Raw genomic sequence first — 27,968 nt, 5'->3', positions numbered from 1 at the left:
CACCGGCGGGGCAGGCGCTCGCCCCTCCCAGAGCGCGGCAGCCCCGCAGCGCGGTCCCCCGGCCGAGGAGGAGGGGGAGAGGGGAGCAGCCGCGGGCCGGCCGCCAGACAAAGGCAGCGGCGAGAAGGTCCGTGAGCCCCGAGTCACCCCGGGGCCGGGCCCGGGGCCGTACCCGTGCCACCCCCGCCCCACCGCCCGCAGGGGCTGCCGCGCCTCCTCCCCACCCCCGTTCCCAAACAAAAGCGGCGAGCAGGTGGAGGGTGGGGTGAAAGGGCAGCCGGCGACTGTGGCCGTCCCCCGGCAGGGCTGCCCCGCCTTCGCCGTGCCAGGCGGCGGGGCCGCGGCGGGGAGCGCAGAGGGGGCCGCCTCCTGCGGGCTCTTCCCGTCTCGCCGCGGTGTTCGGGGAGGGGGAAGCGGGGCAGTGCGGAGGGCAGGTCAGGGGGCAGCTGCGGCGGGAGCCGAGGGAAGGAGGAGCCTTCCGCCGGCCCCTCCCGGCCCGCGCTGCCTCCACCACCTGTGGGGCGGGAGGGGCCTGGGGCGCCGAGCCGCGCTCCCCCGCCCGCCCCTCTGGCGGCCACAACGGGCCGGGCGCCGGCAGGGAAACACAGGTGAAGCCTTCAGCAGAGAAATCCAACAGAGAAGAGATCTGGAGTCCCAGATTTGAAAAAAAAAGTTTAATGGCAGAGTGCGAGGCGGACTAGAAGTGCTGATCTGACGGCAAATCTTATGGATGGGAAGTAAATGCAGGGTTTGTGTTTGCCTGATACCTTCACTGAGTTAGTGGTGAGGCTGGGAGTGAAATAATTATTTTTTGCAATTCTTGCTGTTTAGTTGAATCACTTTATAGGAGGTTTCAGTGTCTTAAATCAGGGCCAGATTTGGCCTGGAGTACCGGTATGCTAGCACAAAATCCTCCTTGGCGTTCCACTGCCAAGCAGCCACAGTACTGCTTGGTCTAAGACAGAGGGAAATATCTATTTTCGTTTCTGAAAGACTTGTGAACCTCAAGGTACTTTTTCATGTGACAAGCTGTTTCATGGAGGTGCCTGGTATATGCAGTGGGATTTTAAGGTTTTGTATATTGATGTGACAGATCATCTTCTGAAAGTGACCATGGGGCTATTCTCATTATATAGTCTGTTCCTCTAATTCCTGTTTCAGTTGGTTTATTTCTCGTAAAATTCTCCTGCCTTGAACTAAAGCTGGTTTTTGTGGTGTGGTGGGTGGGAGGGGGTTTTGTTTGTTTGCTTTTCTTTTCCCTTTTTTTTCCCCTTACAATACTTCCCATTAAAATACAGGAAGTTTCTTCAATATCAAAAGAAAACTTGGGGTTCTGGACTCAGGACATCTGAGTCATCAATCCCAGCAGCAGATTGGAGGACATCTAGAAACAAGAAAAATATATGATTAGGATGATTGTTGTTCTTTTGTGATTAAGAGACAGAAGGAGCAGTGGAGGGGGTACTCCAACTTACACATCCTTTTATGAGAATCCCGCAAAATACAACATTATACCAAACCCAGGTATTGCACCAAGTTATTTAAGGCCTCTAAAGACTCGCAGATTCGCAGGCAGATTTCTTCTGCAATTATTTTCTGTCATATAGACAAGCAGAAATACAAGTAATTTTCTCCATGTCCTGTCTCCAGTTCTTGGAATCTGAGACAAAGTCTTCAGTTATATTTGTGTAACACGTATCAGGTTGTCTTCGCAGCAATGTATACTCTGTAACATACAGCTGGAAGTTTTAAGGGGCTGCAGTATGCAATTTGTTTTCTGTAAGTGTGATAATGAAAGGAAGATCCGGAATAATGATTTAAACTTTAGTGTATCCCCAATATGCACATTGAAATTAAAATAAAATCGCTCACATCACTAACTAAAAGAGTAAATACTGCTTCCAAAAATGCCTTCTCTGTTTATATCCCCCCTTTTTCAACTGCCAAACATTTGTTCTTCGTGTTGAACATTTTATTGTCCATAGAAATTCAAGATTTACATTACTGTTCTGGTTTTTAGAATTGGTCTTAAAAATTCGGTATTGAAGCATGATGAAGAAATCTGTGCAAAGGCACAGATTTTAAAACTGGAAAATCTAGAGCCAGGAACTGGCAGCCACTGTCAAATTCTGCTACTGTAATTACATCAGTGGAAGATGTGGACATGTAGCTCTTGGGCTAAAGAAGGAATATCTGAAAGCTTTCACACTTCTGGTTAAGAGAGACTTCAATAACGAAGAAGTTTCTAGCTAATGCTTGCTTAGAACCTGATAGTCTGAAACAGTTGTTAAGCAGATCCTCTGTTTGTGGCTGACAGTTCAGAAATCAGAATTCCTTGTCTTGAATGACACCTTTTTTTGCCTTTTATCCTTTGATGTTATCAATGTTACTAAGAGACCACAAAGTAAAGTTCTTCATACATATAAGTTTGATCAGCCAAAGCAATAAAGGAATTAATTTTTGTCTTATTGGTCAAATTTCTCCCTTTTGTATCCTCCCTCTCTGTGAAATCTAGAGCTTGTTCAGAACTCAGCTGGAGACTTCTACTTTTACACTTCTGAAAGTATTGTGATAATTTTTATTACTTGAATTTCTGCAGCTTCTGGCGGCCTTCATAAGGTTTCAAATAGTCATAAAGAACAAAGGATTTATTGAATGGATTCTAAAACATTACTTTTCATTTGTATGATAAGAGACTCAATGATAACTCTATTAGTCTAACAAAAGCCTCAGTGACCGAATCCTCAGCTTGCTCCTGTGTGAAATATTTTCTGAGCACACAGAAGTTAGCAATAGAAGGTAGAAATGGAAGATACATCAGGGTGCCATAAATATATCAAAGGAAGTAACAAACCACTTTTTTACACTGAGGACAGAGAATGATGTAGCTATTACCAACAAGGTATGAAAGGGATCCCTTTGTGTAAAAATGTAAAGATACATGTATCAAAGATACTTCACAGTGATACACAAAAGTTACTCCAAAGCCTTCTCCTGCTGTGCAAAAGGAGCTATCAGATTTATATTAAGAGATGGTTCCCACATCCCCAGATTGTGTGTCCCTGCCCTGTGGAACAAAAGCTTTCTGCAGTAAGCTGTGGTCTCCTACCACAGTACTTCATCTGTCATCCTACTTTGGTACTTGAAGCTTAATTAACAATTTCAAGTTTTGTTCTACAAAATTTATTCAACCTCCATTCCTTTCTGTTGCACATATTGCATATCTGTTCCCTGTTTAGTCAGTGAGATTATGAAAACTGTGAATAAATTACTTTATGGCAGGATTTTATTTGAATAGGCACAGTATGATGTTAAGGCATAGCCTGTTTCACCTTTGTGGCTGTACAAAACTTGTATTTTCCTTAAGGCATGGCACCTTGCAGTGAATTGCACAGGAGAACTGCAGGATGTCTCTAGAATATTTTTACTCTCAGTCCTGAGGCCATTCATTGTGCTGCACATTGCGATGTCAGAAGGGCTTTTTTTTTTCCCCAGAAGCTGAGGAATTTGAGAGATGTAGAGGTTCCTGACTCATAGTTACAGAGTAAAGAACTGAGGTGAGGTAAGCTTTTACAACCTCCCACTTTGTTACCAGCCCTTCCGGGAGCTCACTACCAAACATTGAGACAAAGTGCCTCTGCCTCAGCCATACAAAATCCAAGGCTGATGCTCTGGAGCATGCATAGTTCTTTGACAATTTAAGTTCAGATGCCAAAAGAGAAAATCTGATCCATGGTACATATTCTGAGAGAAATACGGGATCACAGAGTGATTGGAGGTGTTGAAAGGGATCTTAAAAGATTATTTAATCCAATGTCCTGTGAGCTGGGACATTTTTCAGTAGATCAAGTTGCTTAAAGCCCCGTCTAACCCAGCCTTGAACACTTCCAGTGATGGGGCATCCACAACTTCTCTGGGCAAGGTGTTTCAGTGCCTCACCATCCTCACTGTAAATAATTGCTTTGTAATATCTACTACTTCTTCCTTGCCTGTCCCTTCTGAACAGTTTATGGCACTGATGGCAGCTCTCCAGTCATGCAATTTGTACCACCAGTGATTAGACTGTAGCTTTCCAGTTGCACAGTGGCTCGCAGCTCTTTCCTGTTTCCAGCTCTAATGTCTTTGAAAATTATCATCACAAAGACTAAAACGACTGAAACAGTGATAAGAAGTTCTTACAACAGAAGTGGATGGATTTTTGTCAAGGTTTGTCAAGCTGCTGGCAGTCTATTGTGGAGTCTGAAAGTCCTGAGAACCTGGAGAAACAGGTTGGGTAGCAGCCCAACAGACAGACATCCTGGCATATCTGGGAACAAGGAGGCTTTCCTTTGGAAACCTGCCATGCTGCTTCTGATGAATTCAGCGTAATCATGCTCTTCTGCAAAACACTTTGATTCCAACAAATCACCCATATTCCCAGAATGAAAAACACCATGCTGTAAAGCTCCAGCAGGGTGTCTCTGATTTAGGCACCTTAAAAATCTTTCCCAAGTGTGTCTTGTTTCTCCTGTATTGCAAGTAAGGCTTCATCAGCACATAATTAGTGCTGGAGAAAACCTTAGAAGTTTTCAACCTTTCAGATATGTATAACTCAAATGATCGTTGAACTCTTAATTTCTTTATGATTAAAATAAAATCTATGTTCTTTATCTAAAGCTGAGATTCATGCAAGAATTCAGCATGTTCAGATGATAGATATTTCTGTCTCCCATGATAATTTTGATTCAAACTTTCTTCAATTCTCACTTATTCTCACAATACATATGCTTTTACCTTGGAGCGATTTTCTGAAGGTGACAACGTGAACTGTGGAACAAACTGAGGCTGTGAGTGGCCAAGAGAAAAAAAATATGATGATTTGCTAAGAATAATATTCTTGACTCAGATCTTGGGACCTATTTGACCTGCAGACAACAAAAGGGAGATGAGTCCAACACAGACTCCTATAATCTGTAGCCTGCTTAAGGATTAACAATTTTCATAACCCTGCATGATAAAAAGATTGAAAATCAAAGAAAAGGGCAAATCCTCATTTGATTGCAGAAGACAGCAGCCACCTAGCAAGAAGAGGTGAACAGGTAACCAGTTTTTCCTGGAGATGTAATTGTCAGCTTGTAGTCAAGCTCAGGCACATGTTAAGTCCTGCCTTGGGCCATTGTCCCTCTGGTACCAATGTATCTGTTCCTTTTCCAGTTCCTACATTAGGACCCATAATTAAATCACATTATAACACCTCTGACTACCACTTTACAGAGAAGTCAAGTACTGGTAGTCCATGCTGTTCCGTTGTCAGCAGGCTGACTAGGCAGCAGGCAGCACTTGGACACAGTTTGGGGGATAATATGGGCCAGGGACCATTACTATGAGCCCCTAAGGAGGAAGCCATTCTTTCTTGGTCATGGAAGAGAGTCCAGCAGTATATGCATATATACACTATATAGCTGCATTTGATAATATGTCTGTACATTGCAGCTTCATTAATCTGGGAATTTTTAAATTTTTTTTTTCTTCATGAAGTTTCATCATTTCAGTGAAGCACCATTTGTAATATTTATTCTTGCTGCCAAGTCTCTGATTATGGTACAGTAGGGAGTGCTTTTCATTGTCTATCTTCTTTGATAAAACATGCTACATGATAACATTCTCTGTACAAACTGTGCTGTGCCACTTAGTCTTATGTGCCATCAAACACTGACCCATTCATAAATACATGAAGGATAGTCTCAGAGGCTAACAAGAATCCTTAATGCATTTAATCTCTGATATCACAGCATGTTATATCTGAATTCTGTTCTTGATGAAGATGGTCACTGGTGCCAAGATGGTCATGGAAAATGCTAAGAGAGGGTTTCAAATGCTCTTTGTGGAGATAATGCTGCAGAGGCTTTTAAAGGGGAAGATAAATAACAAGAGGCCAGAGTATGCATAAGAGCAGACAAAAGCCTTGTAATCTGGTATTTTTCACTTGGACTTTGTCTTCATTTGCTGGCTAGCCCCAAACAGACCTTTTTCTGCCTATCACTGATGTATAAATAAACCTCTCAGTGCTTTCTATAAACAGACACAGTTTCTGCATTACAACTGACCTTTCTACTCTCAGCTTGGTTACACAGAACATGAACCATGTCCAGGTGAAGGTCATAGGATGTAGAACCTTGTGAGAGTCCATCTAAACATGCATAAGGCGTAAAGTACATGTTCTTTTTTTGTTGCAGTGCCATAGGAGTTTGCCCTAAAGCATCAGGTGTGCTCCAGAGGCTGTGGTCCAGCAGTGGCAGGTGCAGGATATTGCATGAATGCAATGATATTAAGGATGATGTAAGGCTGGCTTGGGCATGCCCAGGAGTCCAGGGGGCAGAAGTTCTTTCTGTGCATGCCACCTCCCCACAGACTGCTATGTCCCTTTTTGCTAAAGGTAAAGGTGTGGTCTCCTCTCAGGTCTGCTTAATAGAACTGTTAGTATTTGTAGAATATTTGAGGGAATCCTTCTGAGTCATGCATGTGAGAAAAAGTGCAACATTCAGATTAGCTTTCCTTGGCTTGTGTTTAGCTTAGAAAGGATGAGGCTGTGGAAAGTACTGTTTCCTTGGCCTAAATTTTGTGTAAAGCACACTTGTGCCCATGGAACACTGTAAATAAAGTCCTGAGAAAACTGGGGAGTGGGGTGTTATCACCCATCTTTGGCGTTAACATAGATCCTGTCGCAACCCTGAAATTTAATTTCTTTTGAAGCTCTGAATTTGTGGAGTATCAAAGGCACACACACTCTCAGAACACTGCTTTTCTGAAGCAGTTTTAGGACCAACCAATTTCTTGGAGTTGTGCTTACAGGAAGTTGGCTAATAGGAGCAGCTGATGTAGCCAAGTTGTAATATAAAAGTATAGTGTGGACATATTGCTCACCTGAAAGGTATATCCAGTAAACTGCATTGGATGCTCATTACTTTTTCCACCCTGGACTGTGAAGTCCACCTCTGACAATGAAGTCATCCCGAAGAGCAGAAAAGTCAAGAGTGGATCACAAATACTTTCTGCACTTCAAGGTTTCTGCTGCTATTACTGCATTTCCTCTGGATTCTCTGAGCAAGCTAAGCTGTATTTTTTAGCTATCTGTTAATTTCAGAGACTTCAAGACAACAATTTGTGGAATAGAAGGTTGCAACTTTCCTTCACCCATTCCCAAGATGCTGCAGGTCTGACTGCTGGCCATGCAACCACTGCAGAGTTAAAAAATGCAGTGGTGCTCATGGGATTTCCAAGAGGAACATTGGCTTGTCTGTGATCTGGACCTGGACTGTACATTTGATCTGAATTCCCTTCAGTTACACTTGTTTACAGTGTCCAACAAGACCATCTAATTGGCTTTGGTACACTGACATTTTTATCAATTTAATAGAGCCTTGGAGAGTCCTTGCACTGTAAGAGCAGTGAAGTTAGTGCTGAAGTATATTTTGAATAGACTACATAGACTTGCCTGAGGACACAGGTTTTATGAGATAATTCTTTTGTGCTGATGGGCTTTGAAAAATATAACTACTGGGTGGTGGAAGGTGTAATCTAAAAAGATCCCACCATCTAGCAATTGTAACAAGGATATAAGAGTGTCCTACCTAATTTCTCCCAAGGGAACCAACTAACATAACCTTCAGCATGTAGAAGTAGTGAACCTTCGGATGATCCTGAGGACAGGATAGAATTTAACTTTTGTAGATCATGGTACATGCCTACAAATATTACTATCCAATTTTCAGTGTGTGAGAGGTAATACTCCTTCTTTTCACAGCCTTTTTCATCAATCATTTCCTATTTAAACTGTGTCTCATAGTCTGCATAGGACGAGGTCTCTTTATTACACATGTGCTGAAACTGAGGTACCTTTTTGTTCCGTGAAATGATATAACAATGACAATGACTGAGGGTGAGATTTGCCCAGAAATGAGGCTGGCCACAAAAATCCATCTTAATGCAAGTTCAAAGACTGTAATATTCTCAGCATTGGCATAGAGAATTGGGGATTTTTTTCTTCTGATCTCTAAACAAAAAGAATTTTCTTCAGTTTTATGGATACATTTTTCTAGTCAGTTGTTTTGTACTTCATCTGTATAAATCTTGTTTACTAATTTAAATGCATTAGAGGCACAGTTTCAAAAACTAATTTGTGTATGTTTCTTCACAAAAGTCAGGTAAGATAACATTTCCCTGGAGAAGGTTTATAGTAAGTCAATAAAATATGAGTAACTTGATTGCATCAGTCAAATACACACAGTTATTGAGTTGTTCAAATACACACTCGTTTCATGTATTAAGGTTTTTATTCTTCAAGAAAACAAAAAGAACTCAAATATTATTACTTTTCTGCAAATGAGATACATTTATCCTCAGCCTTTTAAATTAATATTCACCATCCTTAAAAGTAAATTATTATTTTACAATTCTATAATTTTATTTAAAACACTGAGGGAAGTTTTCTTTTAGTAGCTTTTAATGAACTCAGTAGCTGTTATAATCATGACAGATGTCACACCTTGAATATCACTGCTGTTCCAAGGTCCCTAATTTTACAGAAAACTAGAAATAGCAAGAATGGAGTGTGAATTTTTCCATTCATTTCAGTTATACATTGAAGTTAAAGGTTTAAAATTGCCTTTTAAAAACTACTACTACTAATCATGGGAAGCACATGCCTCACAGTTTCTTCCAAATTAAGTCTAATTGGAGAAGGCCTGAGTAGATAAATAATGGTGTTAGAGCATATAGAAGATTTTTTTTTTTGTCAAGGCCTTAGGGAACATATTGCAGGATCTGCTGGAGACATCATAACTGCATCCATTGAGCTTGAAGACAGACCTAGCTTTTTTCAGTTTGGGAAATATTATGTCAGGTAGTGTGTAGAAGACTATGAGATTCTGATCAAAGTATAACTTCTACATTTGTGAGGTAGATAAGATCTTTGCTGGGACCTGTCAGGCAATGATGAGTTGAACTGTACACATAAACAAAACCAAGCTGTCCTCTGTCTCGATATCCACAAATTTCCTTGTCCTTTGTAAACCAGTGCTGTAGTCCCAGACTTAATTAAAACAGTGATTAAAGTATGTGCAGCTGCACACGCAAACATAAGCCATACCCACACTCCTTAACAACAGAAGTGAATGCCTGTCATATTTTTGTAAACCTGTTGCTTTCCCTTAGAAGCAGGCAAGCCAGTGTTTCATCTTAAAGATGATCACAGACTGCCATGAAATGTTGTGTTGTGAGTCCAAGAAGAGAGTGAGTGGGTATTTCTAAAAGTATGGAGCACATGGCTGTTTCCAAAGGGGCACAGTATTGTTCTCATCCTTGAGCACACTGTTGCCAATGTCCAAAATTGTGACTGGAATTTTCAGTGTTGTGCAATGTTGTACTTATGCTGTGAGTGTGATTGATTGCTGTTTGCAATGCCAGGAGGTTTTTATTTAGTGTTTCTTGTGCTAATGGCTGTCTCCAAGCTACACCATTTGCTTAGCTGAGATCCTGTCTTGGTGCAGAGATGAGACATACCATGTCTGTCTTTTTTGTACACTGGCAGAATGAGAATTGTGTCAATAACTTCAGAGAGAAGGGAATTAGAACCTGTAGAACAATGTAAGGTTTTAGAATACTAAATAAAAGTCCTTAACAAGACAAAGTAACTATTCTCTTATTTCTTTCACTACTTTTCTGTTTCCTTTATCTTTGTCCCCAGCTTTTATCCTCTTATTTTCATAATCACAAGAAGCCAAATTAGTCGTGAGTGTAAGACTGCCAAACCAGCTTTGAATTTCCTTGACTGTTCTAACTCTCTACACTTTGAGCCCAGCAATGAGAACCAGAGACCAGCTAGCTCTCACCAGCTGAGGTGTTGCATGGCTCATTAGTTTGGTAGATGCATCTCCCACTCAGCCTCAAATGTTGGCACATTTTAGACACCTCTACTTCTATCATGGCAAGTATCAGTTCATTCATGGGTCACTTGATTTTCTTTTTTGCATTAGGTATGCTACAGGTTGTGTGCTTTGCTGCCAACAAAACCCACATACTCCCTCTGCAGTAACTGTGGAATCAAATCCTGAGAAATCACAGGAGGGAAGGAACCCAGAAGAAGAGGTAAAAAAATAATGTTCCACTCAGAGGAGTAAAGCAATAAAAGGAGGGGGCACAGCTGGCAAAACTGTGGTGAGAAAAGAAGGGACATATAAAAAAATTAATCTCCAGACTATAGGAGTACAATTGAGGAATGAAAATAGTTTCAAAGTGGCTGGGAAAAAAAAAAAAGGAGAGAGAAGTTATAATAATGAAATGGTAAATCCACAAGGGCAAACTAGAAGATAACAGTCAAGATCAATGAAAACAAACAATAAGCAGAAAAAAGCAAAATACACAAAACATTCCTATCTGTGAGCCAGAACAAACAATCAGGATAATGACTTGACATGCTTTTCAAATTTTTGAAAGAAAGAACATGGCAACAGAAACAGTGAAGTGAACAATTTTAGAAAATGATTGTGGGAATGAAAAGCTTCTGTTAGTTTCTGTCTAATATTTTAAAGTTTTACTCTTCTAAGTATAAGCCAAGCAATGTAATTTTTCCTTCAAATCAGAGCAAAGTTTTTTTTTCATTTATATGTCTTTGAGTTGTATATGTGGCATAGGACAGCTTAATTTTAACTAGTAATATGTCTCTGTGGATCGTAATTCCTTAGTTCTTTAGTAGGCAGGTAGGTTTCAATGCAGTATCTCGACAGAAATGTGGCAACTCTATGCACCACTGCTCTAGCAGAGGTGGAATAAAGTCTGAGGAGTCCCAGACTTGTACTGATGACAGAGCCTTGTATTGACAGCCTCAGCCTGAGTTTGTATTTCTGGAGCAGAGCAGTCTGATTTTGCAACCTTCCTGTTCCCCCTATGTTTTTGTACACGTGGTAGCAACAAACTGTAGGATTGGAACATCCAGGTCACTCACCTGTCCTCATCCAAGGAGCAGGGAAATCTCTTTATGCTGGAAAGCAGCAAAAACACTTGGCAAAACACTCAGCTCAGCTGCCTGTGTTTCAGAGTCTTTGATGATGCGTAAGCCTAAATTCACATTATGGCCACTGGAGCCTCCTCAGCTCACCCTGTGCATTTATTTTCAGAAGATCTGAACAGCTCTCTAGACCAAGTCTAGACCATAAGCTTGGCTGCCTAAGACTCAGCTGACTGTAGCAGGAGTTCAAAGAGCTTGTTGATATGTGGCCATCCATGTGTAGGAGTGTGGCTTTGCAGGCTGCCCTCCTGCTCTCCAAGTGCCGTAGCCCGAGCAGAGCCCTGGAGAATCCCGTGGCAGCAGGATGGGTGGGCACACATCAGGCCTGGCAGCTTGGGCTCCCGCTGCCCCCTCAGCCCTGCCACCACTGGCCAGCACTGGGAGCCCCCAGCAGAGGCTGACAAGCTCAGTGGAGTTTGTTGTTCTGCTGGGATCAAGTGTGTGAAGTGTCTTGGCTAGTGAACGCAGCAGGTACCATTTCACCAGGGCTGCAGCTGTTCTCCCTACTGAGGGCAAACACAGTGTTCATAAACACTGCACGCAAAACATTCCACTGTCATTCAGCAGCCCCTCATAATTTCTGCTAAAAAAATAAGCTAGACCATTGGGGGGAAAAAAGGTTAGGTAATTTGTTCTTATAGAGACTAATTATAAAATCCATGATATATAAAATCCATATTTAGCATGCTGATGACTTTGAGTTTTTTGGCAATGTTCCCTCCTGTATTTCCTGAATGTGCCCCTATAAACAAATTTTCTGGAAGGGTGAGGGCTGATACAGGGAGTTTGAGACTTAGTTTAAAGGGAAGAGTTACTTTTTGTGTTTATGACTGTATTTGTTTGCTGCTGTATCTAGCAGGACCTCCGTCTTAAAAGATATTGTCTAGCTTATAAAGCAAAAACAAATATTGCAGATCAAGCTCCTGTTTTCATATTAAATCTTTATCAAATTAAAAAAAACAAAAATAAAAAGGCGAGATAAAGAAATATGTTGTTGAGAAATCTTAAGTCCTGGAATTTTCCCTGTCAAGCTGATCCAGTGCAGACAGTACTGACTAAAGAGAGGATTTTTTTTGTGCTTGCAGTTTAAGTGGGATGAGGTTAATATTTTCTTCCCAAACGTAATCTCTTTCTACAGTGATAGGATATCAGGTTTCTAATTTTATTTACAGAGATGGGTTGGATCACTAAAACTGAGATTCGGGTTAGGGTGTGGATTTATATCCCTGCTCCTCCCTGTAAAGACTGGGACTGCTTGTGTCTGGACTCATCTTTTCAATTAATTTGCAGTAATTAAAGGGTGCTGTGTGGGATGGGGCTAAAGAGAAACATAATTAAATTGTAATGCTTCTACTTCGGTATCTGCATCCTTATTTGTTTTAAACCATCTTCAATGCTCTGACGAATTTCAGTCTTCCTGTATCACATACTGTGCAAGCAGAAATATGTGAGTGAACTGTTGCCAATGGCTCTGAGCAAGCATGGGGCATGTTTCAGATTACACTGTGTTTTCTTGTTCGGATCTGATCTCCTTGCTAGGAGAGGCTGAGGAAGGCAGCTCTAGGGGATTTACTTCCAGCAGCAGCAGCAGCACATGATCCATCAATCGCGTGATTCTCACCACTGAGGACTAATGGGGAGGGTGAAGAAAAAGTGAATGCTGCCTTGGTGAAGCAAGAGCATTTTCTTCTGCTCGTGGGGCCCCTCCACCAGTCGGGCGTTTCATGGCTTCTCCAAGGTTAGAAACCTACTGCTGCCCAAACCGGGATGCAGCTACACAGCTGGTGGTGGACTTCCAGCCTAAGGTCTTCTGCGGAGTCTGCATTGGCAGTGCCTCCATCAGCCTGCTGCTGACCATCCTGCAGCTCCTGCCAAAGAAGGGACAGAGCCCACGGAAGATGCCCAAAGCCTCCTCCTCCTCCACAATCCTTCTCCTTATCTCCATTTGTGACATCCTTGGAGGCATAGGTAAGTGCCTTTGCTGTAACAGGTTCTTTTTGCTCTGAGGAACCACAGAGAAATTAAGCTGGTGAGTGGACAGCAGAGATTTCTGTGGGAAGCATGCTGTTTGTGCTCACAGGAAGACTTGGACTAAGTGAGATCAGGAAATTACGGGTCTTTGGGGAGAAAGTTCTTGTTTAGTAGTTATACTGTGAAAGTGAAAGATCTAGACAAATCTACACCAAAATCTCTGCTTTAAAACAAATTAAAATCTAGAATGGCAACTGGTTCTCAGAGTAAGGCATGAAAGTGCAGGTGAAGCAGCACATTGGAAACTAAATCTAACATCAAACATTTAGCCAGTCCATAGGACTGCATTCGAAAAACACTGTCCTCTATACCCTTAAATCCTTTCAGACCAGCTGTGCCTCTTGCTCATGTGCCAGCTGCTCCTCTGGGCACATCTCATTGACAGAAAATGAGTTTGACTTGCAGCTGTGCAGAGATCATGCTGGACACAGACTTTTGAAATTAGAGAGTGAGTGAGTAAAGCTACCTTATTAAGGTAGCAGGTATCAACCTGCTGCCCAGACCCTGGCTGATAGTCTGGAGGAATAAACCAGTGGAGACTAAAACAGAATGCATGAGTCAAAATGATGCTAGTATGTCCTGATCTCTCCCATCAGTCATTTGGTAATTTTTCCCATCAGTCATTTACTGTCAAATTAGGTATAAATTATCATGACATGTGCTATGAAAATACAGGACAGGTTTGTTTCTACAGCAGCATTTTCCCCCCTCACATTAGGTAATAGAAGTAGTACTGTTTTGTCTCACTGCTGGGGGCTGTGTGTATGTCTGTGTGTCTATGTGTCTGTGTGTCTGTGTGTCTTTGTGTTTCAGGTCTTCTCCCCTTTCACACCCAGCCAGGTTCTCTCACGGTATCTAATAAGTACTACTACTAAACCAAAGATTATAAAGGAAGTAAAGAAAGGGATATGGAAAATACATATGTACATGCATCTGGAAAATGTTCTTTTAGTCAGATGAAGCCAACAATAGATATATTTTTCTGCCTTCCTCTTTCACTGGCAAACTCAAACAAATCATCCATTGTTGTTTTTGTATTAAACTGACTTTGATGGGTGGAAAACAGTTCACTCTTGGTGGGAAACCTGGTCATTTTGTTCTGTTTCCTGTAGGTGTTTTATTTCAAGTAAACCCAGAAAACCTCACTAACAAACTCTAAGTTAACTTTTAAAAAAAGATTGTTGTTACCTAATTCAGAAATGCTGCTTTGCTCAGTCCTGTGACAGAGGAAAAGGGCTGCTTGTAAAATGAAGGCAGAGAAAAGTGAAAAATAACCTTTTCTGCAATGGGGGATTTTACAGAGAGGAGAATATCAGTGTATGAATATATGCTGGTCAATAGTTATTTAGTGTATTATGTCAATCTGTTAAATGTTACCCAGTTTATCTTAGGGAAGCATGTGACAGTATCTCCAAGTAAGTGAGATTCTAATCTATGTAATGTTTTAAGTCCCAGCAGCTTCCGACTCTTGGGGCTGCTTTCCCTGGATGGTTCCACTGACATTTAAACAGCACAGTTGTCCCGCTGTGCTCCTCTGCAGCCGTCGCCTTCCTGCAGACGCACAAAATCTGGGCTGCGATGTGAAATATGTGGCCAGGGAAAAGCATGTGACTCCAATCACACCAGCAGAGTCAAAGCATTAACACATCCTTTTTCTCTAGGTATGATCTTCAGGTCAAGTGTATGGCTGGGCTTCCCTGGCTTCATAGCTAACATTTCTGTGGTAAACGGGACCGACGTGTGGCCTTCCACTTTCTGCGTGGGGAGCGCGGTAGGTTCAGAGATCATCCCCTCTTTCTTCTGCTCCCAATTAGGAGTCCCTCCACAGGGGGAATCTGAAAGGAAAACTGCTGTGTCCAAAAGGAAATGTGGCTGTGAGTCAGAGCCTGGATATGATGGTTTCAGCCTCTGCCACACCCCTGCAAGTGCATTCATGCCTCCTTATGCAAGCCTGGCTGGGGCAGGCGGGTGTTGGCGGTGCTGTGTGGTGGGTGAGGACACAGGGCAGCGCGGGTCAGACTGATCCCGAGAGCTCTGCAGTGTTCACTCCTCACAGGAGTGCCAGGAGGCTGGATGGAGTACACCACAGCCAGGGACGTGGAACCAAAAGGGTGTAAGCAACCCCAAAAGAGCTGTGAATCAGTGCTTGGGTTTGTGCTGGCACAGCACACCAGTGCCCCAGTGGCTCTGGTGCACCGGCAGCGCAAGGTTGGTCTGTCCCTCTTCTCTGCCAGGAACTGCAGCCTGTGTGGTGGCACCAGGGACCTCCTGAAACCAGCAGCTTGGGTAGCTCAAATTAGCTTTTGTGGTGTGAGAGTGTGTGTTTTAGACACAGAGGGACAACAGGATAAATATACTCCAAGCCACAAATCTGCTGGCAGAAGGTCTGTCCCTGCCCTGTGGGATTTCAGCTCAGGTTGCTGGGCTGCATCTCAATGACTGCATCTGGCCAAGCCTAATTAAATATCTTCTGGATTAAAATGAAAGAATAAGAAATTGTAAATGCATTCCAAATGTACAGATTGAAACTCAGTTCCAAATTTTACAATCAAAATACTGGGAAATATAATCTGAACTTGCTGTGCAAGAATAAAGGTCACAATTTTTACCAAAACATTGTGAATAATAAGTAAGACAAATCATCACTTTACCCAAATGTAATAGGAATGTGGGGTCCCCAATGAATTAATGCATGAGCAGTACAATATTAGCTTTACAATTCAAAGTTTACAATGTAGAAGGGGATAGGTTGCATGTAAAGAAAATTATTCAGCTCCAGTAGTTTTAAAATAAAGCAATATGTGCCAAATTGAACTCACTGTGCTTTATGTGCCTATATAAAAGCAGTTTCAAACAGGATCGTTTTGTGCCATGGACACAAATGTAAATTATATACATCTATCAATTCTCAAATCTATCACACATCTTTAAGTTTTGATTATCAGATGCAATTTTTTTTTCTTTGAGAAAGAACCAACAATCTCAGTATCTTGCAGCAAAAATGTCCTACTCAAATCCCATTCCTCCTCATGTTTCACTTTCTGGCCCATAACACATAAAAATGTATTTTTATACATGACAGTATGCAGACTGTTTTTCATTTGAATTTCAGGTTAGATGGTGAGCAGCATAGCGGTCTACCACAATTTTTATTTTTCCTTACTTATGCTCCAGGAAAATGCTGTAATTTGAGTCATTTTAAATTTAGATTCAACTATATTGGAATGAAAAATAACCCTTCTTCCACTCATTTCCCCCAATGTATCCTCATGTGAGTTAATAAAATGTTTCCGATTCTATTTTATTTTTCTTTTAGTACTATTGTTTTATTTCTCTTAACCACAAGCCTATATAAACTCAAAACAGTGAAACTTTTGGACATCTCCCTTGAATGGTTTGCAGAAGGGTACCCTTTCAGGCATTGCAGCAAGATGTTTCATTTTGCAAAAAAATAAGATATCATACGAAGCTTTATGGTTTAAGTGCATCTGATTTATATTATTTTTGGAGACAGTTGTGTCTGTATTGGCTTTTCTGGAAACATGCTGCAGTTTATTTTTGTATATGTGTGTGTATGGATAGTAAATTGTGCATTTTTCAACTGCAGCAAATATGTAAATGTGATGATGAAGTTACATGCTGAGTGCTATGGGTAAAGTGTTTTAGAAGGAAGACTGGGATTTTATTTTCTGCCCCTGTGCACTAGGAAAATATCATGCTGCTTGAATTAAATACTGAATAATTCATGCCACAGATTACTAGAGGTAGGGTCTACACCCATGGTGAAAGGAAATATTTCCCAGCTTGATTTGTCTTTGTGAGGAAGGAGTGCTAGATCTCTATTCACCAACGTTTGGCTTAGTAACAAGTGTGTTGATTTCCAGATGTAAAATGATGCTACCATGGAGCTCTGATAAAGGATATTCAGATAAGTACTGAAAGATGGCTTAGAGGGAAGATAACATGAATACTAAAACACTCCCAGACTATTACAAAGAGCCAGCCCCTATGGGGAAGAAATGTGGAATTTATATACAGTGGCAAAGAAAGGTCACTTTTCTTATATAAGCTCATGGGAAAAATGCATAGGGTCAACTCAAGAATGTTGTGGAATTTAGCTTGACTTGAACCTGTTTCCTTTGGATTTTTACTGAAAAAATCACTCAGTTCAGTAGGGACATTCTTCCAGAGGGTAAGTGATTTTCTCATTAATGAGTTTTTTTCTTGATAACCATCTTGTGCATGGAGAAAACACCCATCGCATGCAGAACCCACAAATGCATGGGCACACTGTGGTTATGACTGACCTCAGTTATATTTTTGTGCCTCAACTACTGAGAAACAACTGGAATTTTAATCTAAAATTAAAACATCCTCGCTATAAATTTCTTTGGGCCTCACCATGTTCAGGTTAGGAACAGAGAGGTGAATGACAGGTTTTCTAAATCAGAAAATAAGCTGTGAAAGCAAATACTGTTCAGTTTGCCTACAACTTGACCCATAGGCTACAGGAATGCTGTTCCTGTGATTTTGAGTAAGATTTGTTACTTCATAATCTCATCTGGAAAATACACACATTTAAAGAACAAATCACCAGGCCGAAGGTTTGAGTTCCTTCCCTGCCCCAGTGGTACTGGAGAAGCAGTTGTGACATTTGGCACTTCTTTCCCCTCTAGATGTGGATCCAGCTGTTATATAGTGCTGGCTTCTGGTGGTTGTTCTGCTATGCTGTTGATTCTTACTTGGTGGTGAGAAGATCAGCTGGACTGAGGTACCAGAGCTAAAGATCTGAATTTGTTTTTTTTTTCCCTCCAACACTGTATGTCTCTGTTTGCAGCTGCCTAAGGGTATAAATGAGTCTTGTACAACCATCTGATGCTCATGCAATTACCAGGTAATGATAGGGATGAGTGCTGTTCTAAGGACTTAAATTGCCAGGGCAATGCTCAGATACTGATTTATGTCCAACTTGAATTTAAATTTAACTGAATTCATTTAACCTTTGGAAAAATAGGGAGCAAATTGTGGATTATAAACTTTATGGCAATGAGATGACTATTTTCGTCCCTACCCCACATCTGAAATTGATTCTTGCAGAAAAAAATAGTGTTATCCTGAAAATAGAAAGTTTGGAGGGGGGAAGGTGATAAAGTTCATACAATTAACTTCATACAGTTCATTCCTTTTTTTTTTTTTTCCTGATTTTTTATTTTATCCATTTCTCAGTGAGTGTGGTCATTATTGCCCTTCTAATGACACTTTTAAAATCTCTCAGAAGAATAATATGTATTTATCATATATTTTTCTGCAATGCCTGTGACAGAGGAACCTAAACCCTTTGGAAAGTACCATGCTTTAATGCCAGACAGAAAAAAAAAGAGATGTTTCTAAGTTGGTTGTTAGAAGAGCAAAATAACCTTCAGTTGCTACTGATAAAAGTGGAATTACATGACTGTTCCCAGATGATACACAGCAGTCAGGTACTAAGGATATGGTTCTTCTGCAGATGTAACCAAAATGAGGCTTTTTGAGTTAAATTTAGACAGCTGAGGATAAACCTGATTTTTTTAAAGTCCCATAGTTCTAGTGAAACAGCTGGGACCTGCCTCCTTCCCCCATTCCCGTTAACCAAAAAATCATGTGTATTTGGGCTTGACTGTGAGATCAGAGTTAACACCAAAAGACTTTCTACAAACACAGATCTGAATCTCCTAAGACAGGAGCAGTACCCAGCTCTGAAAGTTAAACACTAATTTCTTCAAATCACAAAGGGATGGTTTATTTGACTGTTCAGCTCCATTCTTAAATTTTAATCTGCTTATTTGCTCTCTACAGGAGAAATGAAAGATGCAGGGGTTCCTTCTCAATAATAAGGGTAGGGAAGAAGTCTTGTCCTCCCCAGCCTACAGGATGGAGAGGACAGGACTTCCATGTGCAAGCCTGAATAACTGCTTTGGCTCCTTCTTTTTCTGAAGGACTGCCCCCACCCACCTGCTTTCCTTAGTTTAATGTACTGCCAGGGTTGTTCTACACCATTTCCTGCCTGTAAATCTTTTTTTCAGTGAGGGTCCCATTTTCACTTTGCCATGTGGGCAGTGTCAGGTTTGCTCTCTTTAACTGTGCCTGTTGTGTTTGGTGCTTGCAGTACGATCGTGCTGTACCACATGATGACGTGGGGCCTGGCAGTGATGCTCTGCGTGGAGGGCATTGCTCTGCTCTACTACCCTTCTCTCTCCAGGTAAGCAGGCTCTGCAAACAGACTGTGAAACTGTGGCACTCTCTGCTCATTTGAATGGGTTTTGGTCAGCTTGAGAGACAGACATTCAAAACTTTTTGATCCTTGCAGAGGCTGTCCCACTGAGTCAGTGATTATGCTTGAAATACCTGGCTGGGCTTCAGGGAGCCCTGAAGAAATGTGCCAGGCAATAAAGGCACTTGGGCTTGCTGTGATACAGCTTCTGCTGTGAGCCACCCTTTTCCCCCTCCTGGTTTTCGCTTTCCTTTCAATTTGAAAAAATCCACAGACAGTGCACATTTAAAATCAACTTTATGTCCCATGTGAACTGGTGGTAATGGTCTATGAATTAAAATTTTTACATCCGTTTTCTTCATTCCTTTTTTTTTTTTTTTTTTTCTTTTTAAGTTAAAGGTGACATAGATAGAATAGCCAGAAAAGTGAGCTGTGGGGGAAAAATGTATAATCTTTTAATGATTTCTCCTCAGCTGTGAAAATGGCTTGGAACATGCAATCCCACATTACATCACAACCTATGCCCCACTCCTGCTGGTGCTTGTGGTCAACCCAATCCTGTTTAGGAGGACAGTATCAGCAGGTATGTTGCTAATGGCCAGCATCAATCAGTCTGTGTTATTTAGCAATATAATACTGTAGAAAGTCATGGCTTTGTACTCAGTGATGTGTGGCAGCTCCTTGTTAAATTATAAAGATGCAGCAAAGGGTGGGAAGCAGTTGCCTATTGAAATCAAGACAGCATTTTGATGGGGAATTGGCCCTAGAGACACATCTGGTGACTCACAAGCCATTCTCTTATTAACCTCTAACTGCAGATGGGCAAACGTTTCCATGTTACTTGATTTAAAGCTTTTGAGGCAATGTACACTGGATTCTTAACTCTGCTGTAGTTTTGGTACCAGCCTTGACTTTAGAATGTAACTTATTCTAGTTGATGAGATCTGAGAGTTTATTTAACTTCTTGACTTCCCTAGAACAAAAAGTAATAAGATGCGATTAGAATTTTGTCACTTCTGATTCTGAGATTATGAAACAAATGGGAATTGTACACAACTCAGACGGAATCTTGATGTTCCGGTTCAATTTGTTATCCAGTGCTTGGAAGAAGTGAGACTGAAAAAGAGCCACAGATTCAATGCATTCTTTGCATGTAATACCATCATTTCTAGATGTTTGCAGTACCTGGATTTATCTAGAAATTGATTATATAAAAAAGCTGGAGAAAATCGTGTTCTCAGTTCAGTCTTTATCCCATCCATCCTCTGTCCCTCAGCCATACTCATTTTCAAAAAAGCAATTGTTCTTTTAAAAATTGTTTTCGTAGAGTTTTTCTTTGTATATTTGTTTTTGCATTTATATATTCCTTGTGATATCTGAACAGCATGTGGCATAAATTTTTTTGCTGACAATCCATCTGCAAGTTTTAGAGGTGTAGCTGATGCTCTGTCAATGACACAATGAAAAACAATGTGCATAATAGGATAGAAGATTCTATTTAAACATCACATGATAAAGATATAATTATATCACACCTTATATATAGAAGGTACATGCTCCCTTTGTTATAAAACAGAATTATGTTGACCATACTATTTCATACTTTCTGGGGGATTGAGAGAAAAAATAGTGGGATAACTTTCATTTTAGGAATCCAACTGTGTGTAATTATTTTCCTTTAGTATTGGACTATATGGGACATTCCTTCCAGCTTCTGAACAGCTGCTGGAGGCAAATCCATCCAAGGCCTCTATCTTCTGGATTTTGTGCCTAAACCAACAAGATGTGCGAATATTAATGAACATAATTGTATACTTTTCAGTTGCCTCCTTACTGAAAGGGAGACAAGGGATTTACACAGAGAATGAAAGACGTCTAGGGACAGAGATCCAGATGCGCTTCTTCAAAATTATGCTGGTATTTGTTATTTGGTAAGAGGTGCATTATTTTATTTTAAAGTGCCTTTTTCCCAGAGGGAGAGTCAAAGACAGGAATAAAGACTGATGGGTGGCTTCATTTGTTTGTCTTTATGCTTAGAAGGGAAGGTATCTAAGGAAGAAGCAGTCCTAAACTGGTTCAGAAAGGAGCTGAATCACTCCTGTAACATCACAGGGCTGTGAGGAAATGATAAAATGTTTAACCAACAGAAAAGCAAAAGCAACAAGCAACAATAGTAAAAAATTCCCGATAGGTTGGGCATCAGCTGAAGCTGTCTGGTACAGCAGGCTCCCAGCTCTGTGGACTGAGGTGGCTTTCTACAATGAACATTTCTCAGAGTCTCTTGGCACCAAACACATCACTGAGGACCTACAAAAAACATGTTTCTAAGTCTGGCTTCATGGCTCTGACTATGATCATACAAAGCAGCCACCTCTGTGCTCTGCAGTTTTCAAGGGTCTGAAAAAAATATGGATATTGACTGGAAAATAAGGAAACACCAGAAAAGAAAACTCCATATGATTGTGTCTGAAATTACTTATTATTTAATCTTTTTTTAAATGGTCTAGCTTCTCCTGTGAAAATACTTTAGCATAGGAAAGAAAAGAAAGGGAGGAGAAGAGTGGGACAAGAGATGGTTCTGGAGTAGTGAAATGAGAAGGCCAAACTTAGCAGTCTCTACATCCCACTTCAGTTCTTTATACACAGGTGTATTAATGCATGTTACACTGCTCTAAAAGGCTGAGCAGGGGGAAAGGCTGCCTCTTTTATCTTCCCTTAGCTGCTGTCTACTGGAGTGCTCTGAAAGGAAATGATTGTCTTTTTTGGGGAATAACAGTCCACTTGGCTTGGAAGTGAAGTTTCCAGTGCGAAGGGTGGGGTAGCCAACAGAGGAGGGAGTGAGAGACAGCAGGGAAGGATCCTGCAGCATGGCTTCCTGGAAATTGCTGAAATAATAAGGAGCAGAGATTCAGCCAAGAAGCTCCCAGGGCTGTGGAAAGAAAGAGCCCAGAGGCACCACAGAAGTGCATTGCAACCTTAGGGATGGTGGCCAGCTTGATTATCTGGGAACAAGCATGAAAAGAAAGGCCAATTTCCCATGGACATTGTGGGGACATTTGTTTATTTCCATTCTGTCTCATTCTGGGCTTTCCTAATAAAAAATAAAATCGCAGCTCTGGCTTAGGATTTTGCTCTAATAAAACATAAGTTCTGAAGTGCAAAAACTTTCTCAAAGGTTACTGGAGGGATAGACTGAGGCAGTCTCATCTCAGAAGCATAGGGAATTTTTCCTTCAATCCCAGAAGTCAAACATGGGATGCTTTAGTCAAAGACAGCAGGTTGGGGACTACATAGAATAGAAGAAATGCCTACAGATTTGGGAGGGGAGAGTAGGAGGTTTTACATTGTGATAAAAATACAATTGTGCAAAGGACAGACATAAAACCCCTTAGAAAGTATGACATAAATGCTGATAGTTTCTTTTCTGAACCTGCAGTACAACTATAAAGAAATACTTCTCTCACTGTTTAGAGGTCATAGGAACTTACAGCCATTTGCTATAATCTCTATTAAATATAGAACATAGTTTCATTCAGTGGATGAGCTTTGATTATGCTCATCCTTATTTGGAAACAGATGTTACCTTTATTCAAAATAATTGTTGGCATTTTTAAGGTTTTAAAAGTCATCTTTTGTGTTGCTTTTTGGTGTTTTTTAATGGACATTCTGGAAGTCTTTAATCTAAGCCTGAAATTCTAACTCCAGCTGGAAATCCTGCAGCCTTTTACAATATGTGCATATATTTGGGTTCCTTGTCTATGAGCACAGCTCTTCTAAGGCACGAGCAAAAGAAGTCAGCTTGTATGATATTCCCATTATGGATCACACTTCCTTCTCATCTTAATTTTATTCTTCAAGTTACTGTTCTGCAGCAAGTTAAAATTATCAGAGGTTTTTTTCTTATATTAATTTCTACTGTCCAGGCCTGGGCGGGTGAGTAGGTGTCCAGTCCTTGATCATGATCTCATAGACCATAGGTCCCTTCAAATTGAGATTTAACAAGAAAAACAACCATCTTGGACTTGATCATCCTAGAGGTCTTTTCTACGCTTAATGATTCTATGATTTAAAAAATCTTACTGTCCTTAGAGTGATTTTATTTTCTATAATTTGAAGGTAAAACATATTTTACATCCATATGTAACAGTCCTTTTTTCTTTGCTCCTCCCATAGCTGGTCATCCAATATCATCAACGAGACCCTCTTGTTCTATCTCGAAATGCAGCCAGATATCAATGAAATGCCCCTGAAAAACATCAGAAGTGCTGCACTGATCACCTGGATTATAATGGTGGGTCAGCAGACATTGCTTAGTCTTAGACATCCCTGTTGCAAGACTGGTGAAACAATGATTTCTAGCCTAACCTTGCTAAAGTCTGCCATAATGCAAGCTGTAAGTTTTAGCCCACAGTTCCTGAAGGTTTCCCAATTAAATGGGCATTTCATGGAAATTCTCTGTTTTCAACTAGGGTGTTTTGTTTTTATTATTATAAAGAATGATTGCATTGTATGTCATGACATTCAGATCATTATTTGGGAACAAATAGGTGAAAAATCATTCACACAAGGCACCAAAAATAGCTGTGAGATGTTGGTCTCTTACTGTAGCCTCTTTTCTCCTATTAGAATATTTGTCAAGGGATTTTTCAGAGGTGACAGTGTAGGTTCATTTTCCTAGAGAATTTTTTCTGGAGTTTTTAAATAGGTGTAAGGCCTGAGCATGATTTGTGTAATTAGGCATTTGAGCAGTTTGGTATTGAAGGATTAAGTGATGCAACTGATGTGATATAACCTCCTTTTCCTCCTTCTCTGACGAGGAGTGAACTTATTCATGTGACAGGGACCTTGCTCTTGCTCACCTGGAGAGCAAAAGGCCAAGTCTGGGGACTGACCTATGTTTTAAATTGGCTGTAAAAATAATTTCCTTCTTTTCCTGTGAGAAAAACAGTAGCATCAAAAGCCATTAATTTGGAAAGCCTCTCATGGCACTGGGAACAGAGACAAATTTTTTGGCGATCACTTGGGATTTTCTTTTTCGTTGCCTCTCCCCATTTTTCCATCCCACTTTGATGGACATTTTCACTGGCTCAAGAATCTAAAGCCATTCCAGACAGATCAATTCCTGCTATTTTTAAAAGCTTGACTGTCTATGCTAGTGTCTCCTCTCATATATTTGACTTGGCTTGTAATGAAAAATATATGTGCTTTTGTGAATAAAAAAGTCCAGAGTTTGTGGGGAAAGTTAAAAACACACCAAGGGATTGACTGGCTAAACTCCATGGTAGAAAATAATTTCATGCACATTGCTTACTGTTATTTATTCTGGAAAACAGGTCATGGTGTTTTTTTCTTATTTGTTTGCGATGGCTAAATTTTTATTTGCATGCAAATAGCATATTTTAAAGTCAGCAATCATTCAGTGTAAGGGAAGTTTTTAATATATGCAATTTATTTTGCCAGAGTTGAGGATGAAGCCTTTCTTGCTGGTGTAACTCCTGTTGCACTTCTCTTTCCTAGGGGGTTCTTAATCCCATGCAGGGCTTTCTCTTCACATTAGCTTTCTATGGCTGGACAGGATGGAGAGTGGACCTGAAATGGCGAAAAAGAGAAATCCCCTGGGAATCTATGTCCTCATCAACAGCAGGGGAAAATGCCTACCCTGCACCAGTGAACTACCAAAGCAACCTCCACGATTCCAAGAAGATCTCGACAACTGACAGCCAGCAGACTGACGAGGCCATAAGCATGTTGTCTGAAGGTAACACCAGCAGTGACGAGAGATTAACCAGAAGCTCTCCCATCTACCAGGGCTGGTAGTTTTTATGTGCAGAGCTGGATCTAACTTCTCCTGGATCTAACTTTTCACGTTGTCAATACTCAGAAAACCACGCCAATGTGTGAATCACTGCGTACTCTGGAATTAGGTTTGTGCTGGATGGCTTGGTGTCATTTCCTGTAACTTGTGACACTGTGTGAGAGACAGTGTGAGACAGAGAGATGTGGCTTATGTCTTCATTTGCCCTCAAGGAGACATGTAAACAGGTATAAAGGCTTGAACCTTTTTCAGCAGGAGTATATCTCTGCAAAGATATTTGTTACTTATGATTGATTTTCATTCATTTTGTTTTAATCTCTCTTGTAACCTCCTTATGGTAGAAGAGTCTTTTGTTGAAATAAATGGACTATTCATATGCTGGGTTTTTAAATGTGTTGCCTTGCTTGTCTTGCTCAGCATAAAATTCCTCACCCAGAATTACAGCTCAAGGATTTCTGAGGCACCATCATTTCCAGTCTTTACAGTCTGGTAAAGCATTAGTGACAGCACACTCTGAGTTATGCACAAATATTTCCTGTTTGTGTAGACACTCACTGACATAGTCTTCTTTGAGCTTGTGTATATAAATTTTTGGTGTGGTTTTATCTAGGGAGATGAAAGGCTTTATTTTAAAAAAAATTGAGCCCAGCATAGGCTCCACAAACACTTCAGAACAAAGATTCCAGTTCACACCAGGTTCAAGAAAAAATAAAGCTTCAAAGTATTTTTAGTATTAATTCAGTCTGTACAGTCAGTACATTTATGTGTACTTACCTGACAGGACTGTGCCTGCTGGGGTAGGTGCATTGAGAAATAACATTTGCGTAAAACACTTCCATGCTCATCATCCAACAGAATAAGTAAAATCAATAATCCCTTCTCTGAGGAGTACTCTGTTTTATACCATCATGTGCTGAATGAAGAGGCATTAAATCCATTTTCCTTATTTGTCAGATACACTCTTTTTGTGCAGTGCCCTAGGGACCTACACCCAAACAATTGCCCACATTGGTTGAAAGTTAAGAAACAACAATGACCATGTCTATCCTAAGCTTTTGATTTCATATCAAGAGCAGAAGTAACATGATTGGTCTAGTTGTGCTGGAAGATGTTTAAAGCAGTTTGACTGATGGCATGGTGGAAGCCCCTTGAGCCAAAGTATTTGCCCTTCTCTTCTCCAGCATGTGACCAGGGCTGGGCTTTAAATCCTGCTCACATCCACTTTGGCTGAACTTTCTTGGCTGTTTCCACCTTTCTTTTTCAACACGGTTCAGTTTCAGCTATTGTCAAAAAAAATTAAATGTAGTAATAATAATAAAAATTGAAGACAGCTGAAAGGTTAATGCAAAAATAACATGAAGCTTAATTTCCTGGGTTACTAAGGGAAGTCTCGAAAAGGTTAGAAATTCAGAATCAGCAGAAACAATACTGAAAAATATTGACTGGCTCATTAAAATAAATCGGCTTCTTGAGCTAATTGCTTGATACAAAGGTGTTAAACGATGATTGGACAACTATTTAGGCAAATCATTACAGAGCATTGTTGATTTGTAGCAAGTCTTTTACACTGTGCCCTTTGGAAATCCTTCTGCCTTTATGGCTTTTTATTGCTGCTCCCCTTGTCAGAAATACTGGCAGATCACCAGACCCTTTCTTTTCATCACAGTCATTTGTTACCTACCAAAGTATGAAGAGACAGCACAGGGACTTATGAGCACATTATACTGAGCCTTTTGAAACAGAGACCATTTTTCAGTGCAGTACTCATCACAGCTGGGGTCAAAAGAGCAGGGAAAAGGTGGAGGTGGAATTGTTAGAAAACCTTTTCATAGGCTGTGGTGTGGACCAAGCTGCAAAACCTTAAACCAAAATAAACAGACTCTGGTTTCACTAGAATAATTATGTGGCACGAAAGCACTCGGGAGGCGACAGGCTGTGGCAAGAGGCCCTGTGAGATGATGAAATGACTAATCCCTCCCTCCCTTCACTGCTCCAGGGCATTTGTGTGGGACAGGGACAGACGGGATGCCCCAGCCCTGGCCCCCAAAGCCCCTGAGCCCCCAGGTGGCTGCTGGCACTGGAGCACCTCTGTTCAGGGACAGCATTCTGCAAGGAACGGGCTTTGCTCCTCTCCTTTTCTTGTTCTTTCAAGGTTGTCATCAGGGTGAGGATGGTGTGTCATCAGTGGGATGTCATCAGGAAAAATCAGGACTCATCTGAGAGATGAGTAAGAAGAAAGAAAGGAAAGAAAACGGACCTGATTTTGATGTATCTGGAAACTGATATGGGGCATTGCAGAGCACACTGACAGTAGGTTTTGGCTTACAAATGGAGAATGTGTGAGGAGTCTCCTTACCTGCTGCTCCTAGCCTCCAGTGGATGTACAGGAGGCACTCCTTCACAGAGCAACGTCAGATAATTGATTCTACTCATGTGTAACCATGACCACATTTGATTTCACCCTACACAAACCTTGTTCTTTCCTCACGATTCAACAAATCAGGCACACATTGCCTTCTTTAAGGACTGCAGCAGATGCCCCTCCCTTCCCACAGGAATATATTTTTGAGGCCCATCTTCTGTATGTCTCCACTCCATGTGCTTGCGTCCTCCAAGGGTCAGCAAGGGCAGACTCCAGACACCACAATCCTGGGCAGCACAGCTCTGACACCAACACCACCACTGCCTTCTTAAGTGTGCCACCCACTGCTGAGAGACCCTGGTGCTTATCAGCACACAGAAAAACATCCTAGCTTCCACTCTGATGAGGATTTGTATCTGCTTAGTTGTCGTGAGGGTTGCCCTGGTGAATGTGGGAAGTGCTTGCC

The 27,968-nt window shown here is 41.0% G+C and overlaps 1 protein-coding gene across 1 annotated transcript; it reads left to right on the top strand.

Annotated features, from left to right (window-relative positions):
* Window positions 1-25,541, top strand: GPR143 (G protein-coupled receptor 143). Its single transcript, XM_063392817.1, has 10 exons — window positions 1-127; window positions 10,014-10,125; window positions 12,584-13,012; window positions 14,737-14,846; window positions 17,752-17,846; window positions 19,221-19,313; window positions 19,799-19,908; window positions 21,148-21,256; window positions 23,499-23,616; window positions 24,843-25,541. The coding sequence occupies exons 3-10, from the start codon at window positions 12,769-12,771 to the stop codon at window positions 25,140-25,142; spliced, it is 1,179 nt and encodes a 392-aa protein (XP_063248887.1). The 5' UTR covers window positions 1-127; window positions 10,014-10,125; window positions 12,584-12,768; the 3' UTR covers window positions 25,143-25,541.
* The last annotated feature ends 2,427 nt before the right edge of the window (window positions 25,542-27,968 follow it).

The sequence above is a fragment of the Prinia subflava genome, chromosome 3, assembly GCF_021018805.1.
Source record: "Prinia subflava isolate CZ2003 ecotype Zambia chromosome 3, Cam_Psub_1.2, whole genome shotgun sequence".
Classification (NCBI taxonomy): domain Eukaryota; kingdom Metazoa; phylum Chordata; class Aves; order Passeriformes; family Cisticolidae; genus Prinia; species Prinia subflava.
The sequence above is the reverse complement of the archived record's forward strand: the minus strand, read 5'-3'. Positions and strand labels throughout refer to the sequence as shown.